The 8611-nt window shown below is 33.9% G+C and overlaps 1 protein-coding gene across 1 annotated transcript; it reads right to left on the minus strand.

The window, feature by feature from the left end:
* Positions 1–660: 660 nt before the first annotated feature.
* Positions 661–7871, minus strand: LOC149936325 (aldo-keto reductase family 1 member C15-like). Its single transcript, XM_090152859.1, has 10 exons — positions 7597–7871; positions 7341–7511; positions 6916–7032; positions 6706–6789; positions 6512–6628; positions 3148–3278; positions 2431–2512; positions 2268–2351; positions 1179–1267; positions 661–786 (listed from the first exon to the last, which is right to left on the minus strand). The coding sequence occupies exons 1-10, from the start codon at positions 7666–7668 to the stop codon at positions 735–737; spliced, it is 999 nt and encodes a 332-aa protein (XP_090008985.1). The 5' UTR covers positions 7669–7871; the 3' UTR covers positions 661–734.
* Between the last annotated feature and the right edge of the window lie 740 nt (positions 7872–8611).

Below are 8611 nucleotides of genomic sequence, written 5' to 3' on the forward strand. Positions count from 1 at the left end.
GAGGTTACTTTTAACTCCTTCACAGGTGTGATTTTACTCTTGAAATGGGTGATCTAAAGCTTACAAGTTGCAAAATGACTATTTAAAGGTGTGTTATTACACGGTTATTGGAAATATTTTGTGTCACAAACAAAGAATGATAAAACAGTGTTTAAATAGTGTGGAAATGGAGTTTTAAATCATTTTTTACACCTTTTTTTAATACAAAAATCTTGAAGGTTGTAATACGGGGTTTGATTTGTGTAATAAAACGCCCCTAGCAGTGTCAAATTTCGACTCATGAAAAAGTGTACAAATAGTGTTAAAACGGTTTGAATCAACACCCCAATTTTTTAGAGTGTAGAGCTATCCGGTCAAATTCCAGGTAGGGCACGGCCCGAGTGCCCTGCCCCCCCCCCCCCCCCTGGTTACGGCCCTGCTGTGGGTGCCAATGTCTCTGTGCCTTGTAAATCTGAAAATTTTCTAAACAAGTGTAAATATAATTTGAAAAAAACAGTACAAAGTATTTCCATGGACTTCTCCCCACACACTATATGAAATTCAGCGATTCACATTAGTATCATTGGAGGATGGATACTTATCTCAAAGCGTTATATTATATACTTCTGCTTTGACCAAGTAAATTCAACTTTTAAAGACTAAATATTATTTAAGAAGACAATAAGAATATAAACAACTATTAAAAAATGATGGATGTTTCAAATTTAATTTTGATAAATTTAATGATTGAAAAATTAAAATTCAATTTCTTCTTTGAACGGATACTCGGGCTGCTCTTCACATTCTCTGCATACACAAAATAAGTTGTACCAGATATCAGAATACATAATCCCGGTTGTTTTTCGAAAAAAAATTCTTAATTCACATGGAGTAATTACAAATATGTTTGTCATGTTCCTTATTTGATATTATTGAAATTTGAAAATATATTTATTCAAATAATGAAATTTTTACTGTCCTTTTAAAGTTTGTAGTTCTTATTCAGTGTCCAATAATAGACTTAACCTCACTCTAGCTAATGTAGCATAATTGCACTTTATATTTTCGTTGTAGGTCGAAACATTTCTGCATTTAACTCTTAAGATTGATTTCGAGAATAAAGACTCTTAATATGTGGTAAGTGTTTTTAGTTAGATTGGGTTTTTGTTTAACCATAATGAAGATTTTTCTAAACTTACTTGGAAAACTTGAAATTGAAAATCCTCAGTCCTTCATTCAATGTTGAGATTTTTAGGAGATCTTCTCCGGAAAGTTCGAAGTCAAAAATCTAAAATTATGAAAATATTTGAAGAAATTTGTAATGCGAAACATACTTAAAGAAAAACATTCCAGAATTTAGGGGATTCCAAGCTTATGTATTTGGAATTTAACGGTGAGGAAAAGGCCCATCCTGTTGCCGTGAGCCCTCAAGCTGCAGTTGTTTGTTTTGTTCGCTGATGTGGGTAGCGACCGTCGTCTTGTCCGGCTGCCCCCCCTCTTACTTCTCTTTTGTACGTAGAGATTCCCAAGGCCAGTTGAAAGATTGCTAAATGGTTTACCGTTTGTTTAGTCCTACGTCAAAGGGATTAACACGAACTATATGAGTGGTATATCCTAATCCGACATTAAGCCCCGTCTCGAGTTTGCTTTTATCTAACCATCTAAACACGTGATTTGTCGCGGGACTAGACCAATTATCCAAGATCTTCGGTATGGGATTTATTCCGGCTTTCTTCAATTCAATTTATGGTGTCTATTTTTCCGAGTGAGCATCCTTCATTTCATTTCTCCTTAGTAGCCAATTAATTTGGAAAAACTCGCTACCTCTTACAGTCGACGTCGTTCAAGCCCCGAGCGTTTCGCAAGCCGCCTTGGGAGCACTGTGGCAAGGGATCATTAGACATTCCAAATATATATAGAGCAAAGAGCACGAATTAAGAATAATGACTTTAGTTTGTATAAAAGATTACTAAGTTCGGGTCTAGAAAAGGCTCTCTTTAAACACTGAATATGTCAAACAGACACTGTTATGTGAAATAAACAATAAACAATAATAAGTATTACACTTCATAAAACTTTACTGAAAATCCGTTCCCGTTTTGAGTCTAGTCGCTCTAGGGTCTCCCGTAGCCTTTGACAAAGCTTCGCTAGAGGGCAATTTTATCTTTCTGATGACGTCACTTCGCGACTCGGTAAAATATTTTCAAATAAGAATTATTGAAGAAATGTTATTATAGACTTATTGCAATAAATCTAATTAATATGTGTAAATTTCTAATTTTTATTACCTTGGAATTTTGTACTATGCGATCGGAACTGACACTTTTCGGAATAGCTAGTATCCCTCGTTGGAAAAGCCATCTAAGTGCAATCTAAATAGAGTATTATCTACAATTAAAAACACGAACTTAAAATAGTTTAAATGCATTTTTGAGATATGTATGGAAGTACTTGAGCAGGCGTTTTCTGGTATTTTCGTGACAGTTCGACGATCAAGGGGTCCTGCAACACTTTCGGGCTGTCCGGAATGTCTCTGTGAAAATAACAAGATATTCAACATAAACCTAATAGCATATTTGAACAGGTAGAAGATCCTTTAACGCCATTTAAGTTGAAATTTTAAATACCCGAAATCTTACCAGAAATTTTATCTCAAATCCATTAAAAATATATCGTTTGTTTCGCCTTTCTTTTAATTTAGAATTTATCCTAAGTTGGACTTTTGTTTATAGTTTTTACACAAAGCATTAGTGTTAGAAATTGTTTTTGAGTAGTAACTCAGTACCCTTTCCACCAAAATGTTTTAATTAGTGCCATCTAGTATAAATAAAATAATTAAAATCTAACCTTTAATGACTTGTTTCGCGATTATCGATTCTCCAAGAAATAATAGAGCTATCTACAGTAGGCATGGCTATATTGGGCGCGATATTATTATTTTACCAGGGCCAAGGCCCTCCCTCGGCGGCCATGAAGGTACATAATAACGTTCAATAGTTTTCTTTGTAAAAATATTCGAGAGCAATTTCTGAATAGGTTTATTGTTTCTGAATTATGTCAAAACTGAAAACTGCGCACCAACGATAATTCAACTACCTCAACTCTCGTAAAATAACACACAAGGCTACTTAAAACTCCAAAGTTTTGTAATTAAAGCAAAAAACTTACGTCTTAAAAACCGTTCGTACGAAATCGTTAAAACTCGGTGATCCCAGCGGTGCATACGCAGTAAATGATATTCCCAAAGATTGGCAAAAGCGGTGTAGTTTCTCTTGTTGCATGTACGGGTGGCATTCAACCTGATTTATTCAAAATAACATTAACACGGACGTAATTCACTTTACCAAACATGGAATGTGTAATTGTTTAATCATTTTATTCACTTACCAAGAGATCAAATTATACAATTATGGAATAGTTAACTTAACAATAATTGAAGGCAGAAGCAATGTAATAAACACCAGAAAACGTGTAGGATGTGCAAGCTGTACACAGATCGGTACTCAAAAAAGTTCCCCTGACACGTTTTCAGGCGCCGGCTTCAACTCTATTGTCTTATTAAAATAAAATGAATAAAAATGAAAAATGTATCTTTGCTGGCTCGAAGATGATTTTTGTAGGTGCCCATTTTTCGCCACGGTGAATATTTAGGTGTGTATTCCTCTTAACGATGTAAAATGGAGAAGTCACCACGTATATGGATATTTACTGATTTATTAACCATATTTATCGGATTTCGTTATTTTCTAAAAGCACTATTTTTTGGTTTAATAATAATCAGCTAGGCTAATCCCAAGGCACCACCTAAAGCTCCATTACACTAACAAGGAGACTACCCGAGGTGTAACACATCGATTTTGTTTAAATTCAGGGATTAAGTAGACCATGTAACTTAAAAATCCATAAAGGGAAAAATGCGATGGGCTTTAGTTTTACCATGACAACCGAAAACTATTTTGACAACTAAAATATTATATTTTAGTATGTAAATTAACATGGTAAAATAATTAAATTCAAATTTTTTTAAACAAATGTGGTTACCGTTAACCTCAAAAAGTTTTTATGGAAGGGGAAACCGAAGAGCTTGGGAGAAAACCCCTTACTATATTGACGTATTTCCCCCCCCTCAACTTAGACTTACGAAATGTATTTTTGAAGCCTGCGAATGTACAGGTTTCGATCTAATTACATTAAGAGATATCTTATAATTTTCTTGTAACAGTGCCTTTGGGGTGGGGGAGGCAGAATAACGAGGGAAAAATTGTGTGTACACAGCGAGGAGCCTTCATACCAGGCGCGGTAAAAAGGGGAGCACCTCAAACAAAAATAAAAAAATAAAAAATACATAAAAATACCATCAAGAATAAATAACCCTAAGCAGGATCAGATTAACACTTTTAGGGCCCTGTGCAGTGTGCAAAGTAGAATTTCCACCAATGGGAAAGCGGGTGAAAGGTTATTGCCCTTTCCCCTTTTCTATGTGGCTATGAAAAAGCGTGACGTTTCAACCGCTTTCCCATTGGTGGAAATAGCTTAACCCCCAACTAGTACTTGTTAGTGACGCCATCTAATCCGCTCTTAAAAAAACCTTATTCATTAAATACACCTAAATATACATTTCCGATAAATGCTTTGTGAGTCACAAACTAATTCGGTTTATTCTAATTTGGTTACGATCCAATATATTACACTAACAAGGAGACTACCCAAGGTGTAACACATCGATTTTGTTTAAATTCAGGGATTAAGTAGACCTTCATGTAACTTAAAAACCCCTAAAGGGAAAAATGCGACGGGCTTTAGTTTTACCATGACAACCGAAAACTATTTTGACAACTAAAATATTATATTTCTCTATGTAAATTAACATGGTAAAATAATGAAATTCAAATTTTTTTAAACAAATGTGGTTAAATTTGGGTAAACATCAAATTTTGGGTAAACCTCAAATTTTGGGTCAATGTCTACATTTGTTTCTATATAATAATAAATACATTCAAATATTTCACTTAAATTAAAAATTAACTTAAACAATATTGTTAAACTTTAAATATAATATTTAAAAAATGGTTGAACTATCTAATTTCTTTGAATTTTACACGTACTTAATAAAGCTTTTCAAATTAAATTTACATAACCTGCTCGAATTTTATTCAATTTAAAAACTTGATATAATTGCATCCAATTCACAGTAGCTGATAAATCTAAACAAATTTAGACATAAGATATGAATTTACCCAATTTACATTACCTGATCAATCTACCCAACCCAAATTTAGACATTTGATATGAATTTTACCAATTTACCTGAATTTAGATATTTATATTAAATTTACCCAATTTAACCATTTGAATTAAGATTTTTACCCAAATTTATTCGGCTTTATCAACCAGAATAACCCTTAAGACTAATTTTTATCCAAATGTAAAAAGGTAGGGTGGTGAATTCAAAAACATTTAGATATTTACACATTTTAGATAGTTACCCAAAAAAAGATAGTTAGTTACCCAAAAAAACGATAGTTAGTTACCCAAAAAAACGATAGTTAGTTACCCAAAAAAAAGATAGTTAGTTACCCAAAAAAAAAGATAGTTACCCAAAAAAAAAGATAGTTACCCAAAAAAAAGATAGTTACCCAAAAAAAAAGATAGTTACCCAAAAAAAAGATAGTTACCCAAAAAAAAAGATAGTTACCCAAAAATTGCACATTGACCAAAAATTGCACATTGACCAAAAATTGCACATTGACCAAAAATAGACATGGACCCAAAAATAGACATGGACCCAAAAATAGACATGGACCCAAAATTAGACGTTTGCCCAAAATTAGACGTTTTCCCAAATTTAGATATTTACCCAAATTTAACCACTTTTGTTTAAATTTTTTTTGAATAATTTCATGTTAATTTACATAGATAAATATCTTATTTTAGATGTCAAAAACGTTTTTGGTTGCCATGGTTAAACTAAAGCCCATCGCATTTTTTCCCTTAAGGATTTTTTAAGTTACATGAAGGTCTACTTAATCCCGGAATTTAAACAAAATCGATGAGTTCCACCTCGGGTAGTCTCCTTGTTAGTGGCATAAAAAGATGCTGACTGGGTAGGATTTTAACTAACCACTGCGTTTACTTTACTGGGTCTCTCAAAGAATTTAAAAAAGTCTGAAATATGAACTCGAAACTACCTCGAAGTACATAAGAATACTTTTCGATTTGGAAGTAAGACGGTGTAAATTCTAAAGTTCCACTAGACTAATATAGCTTTTAATAGCCAGATATTCTAGTCTGGTCCCAAGGTACTATACGGTTTTCGGTGTTTCTGTTGTTAAAGGCCTAGGTTTTCTTCTCCCCGGCCCCCTTTAAATTAGGCCAACATGTTCAGCGGTTGGACTACCACCAGGGTATTTGTGCTCCACTAAGTTAATTTAAAGGGGGACAGTCAGAAAAAACCTAGGCCATTAACACACAAGTAAAGTTCCGAAAACCAAATAGTCTAATATTCGAACATTCAAATTCAATTGGCCCCTACCTGTAAATTAGCGGGTTTGATTCTAGCGACGTCATACACTTTCTGAATTTGTTTGCTATTGAAGTTCGATAAGCCAATGTCTTTTACCAAACCAGAGTCTACCATTTTCTCCATTTCCTTTATATGAAATGGAAAATTATTTCGCAATGGAATCACAAATAAGTTAAACAAGTATAATTGATAGTAAAACTAACACGCCACAAGGCAACATGATCGGTTTCTTCATAAAGCAATTTTCCGTTGGAGTCTCTCGGAAATGCGTTGTTATCGTCCACGTACTTTATAATATAAAAAATAATATTTATTGTAGATTTTAACGTATGCTTGGGATAAAATAATTAGATCCTACAATTATAGAAAGATGAAACTAGCTATCCTTAATTTTTCTCAATCACGGTACTAACCTTCATAGCGCACGGATTGTGTATCAGGTACAAATCAACGTATGACAGCTTGAGCTTTTCCAGAGACCGTTGCAAAAAGTGTTTCACTTTCTCGGGTTGGTTGCCAATCAACGGTAGCTTTAAGAATTAAGTCTTTTGTATTACTCACTATTTTCGGAAGTAAATACAGTGGTTAACAAAATGTGTAACATGGAGCCTCGAGGTTCCATGAAATTTTTTCTGGAAAATTTTCCGCATTTTATTTTTCCGGAAAATTAACAACACTAGTTCTCAATCACGTAGCTACAGTTGGTCAAAGGGTGGCGCATAAAACCAATTGTATAATCAATCAACCGTTGGGTTTTATACAGAAAAGGGGCTCATAAAGAAACAAAGTTTGTGAACCATTGTACTAAAGGACGGTCGAAGCAAAGTAAGTCGCTCACCTTAGTTACCACGAATAAATCATTCCGTTTGACTAGCCCCTGGTCGATGGCTTCTTCAATGGCATCGCCAATTATTTCTTCGTTGTAATAAACGAAGGCGGTATCGATGTGGCGATATCCAACCTCGATCGCTTTCAGCACCGACGCTCGAAGATCACTCGTCTCTGAGGTCTTTGGTGGAGACATTCCAAAGGGGGAAAACATTGTAGAAAAATGTACGCGGGATTTGGTTGGGATGGTCGTTGAAAGTGAATACCTGAAAAGTGCCTAGTCCAAGGACGGGCATCAGCGCGCCGGATGGCAGCTCAACGGTAGGAATGGAAAACATGCTTCTTCGCGAAACCAACGACCTTTACTAACCCAAAATTTTCGATCTTCTCGCCAAGTCGAAGTTCCCCTTTGACTTGGGGCTGAAAAACCAGTTTTCCTATTCGAGATTAAGTGATTTTTATTTGAAGTCTATTTTTCAAATGTTCTTTTTCAGATAGTATTTTGTGTTATCTATAACCGATTTGACAACTGAAGACGGAATTATTATTCGATAAATCCGTTACTTTAGTTCCAAAATTAGGTATGTCAAAAAAAAACTAAAAATGAGTAAAAAAATTATTGAAATTTAAAAAAATATTATCGTCTGATGTTTAGGTTACCTGATTTTGGAACTAAGGTAAACGTTACCACTCCCTTTTTTGGGGGGGTCTACTTCTCAGTCCCTCATGATATGAAAACAAGGTACGCTTTCAGATTATAGTTTATTTTAATATATTTTTTGGAATCTCTTCTTAAATTTGATGCATTATAGTTGCTGAGATTATATTTTAAGTTCATTAGATTTAACTTTAATCTTTATTTGGTCCTTAAAATCTTTTTAAGTAGTTGCACAATTTCAGCACTGTTAGTGTTATTGTATCCGCTTTGCGTATAGGTAGTTCGTGAAATAAATAAAGAATTTTATGTTAGATATTTTCGGAGAAATTAGTAAAAATCTAATAGGCGGTGTATTTATTTTGCTATAAAATGAGTCATTTTTCGACCCTGGAATATATTGTGTAGAGCTCGGCGTTTCTAAAGAAAATAAATATTCGTTTTATTTGTTTTTATCCATAAGCGAAACTTATCCCATTGAAAACTTATTTTTTCAAAATAAATCGATTTATAACCGCGGATATTATCCATAAATAAACAGTTAACCAAACTTTTTATGAATAATCAAAATTTTGGCGGTTAATTTATCTATTCTGCCGAGCTCTACCTATAAATGTTTAGTTTGC

This window comes from Leiobunum rupestre, chromosome 7 (genome assembly GCF_980474605.1).
Source record: "Leiobunum rupestre chromosome 7, qqLeiRupe1.1.hap1, whole genome shotgun sequence".
NCBI lineage: Eukaryota > Metazoa > Arthropoda > Arachnida > Opiliones > Sclerosomatidae > Leiobunum > Leiobunum rupestre.

Coding starts and splice junctions, on each gene's coding strand:
- LOC149936325 (XM_090152859.1), bottom strand. CDS start 7,668: ATGTTTTCCATTCCTACCGTTGAGCTGCCATCCGGCGCGCTGATGCCC. Junction 3,279..6,511: donor TCAAACCCGCTAATTTACAG/GTAGGGGCCAAT, acceptor TGAATAAATCAG/GTTGAATGCCACCCGTACAT. Junction 2,352..2,430: donor ACCAGAAAACGCCTGCTCAA/GTACTTCCATAC, acceptor TACTCTATTTAG/ATTGCACTTAGATGGCTTTT.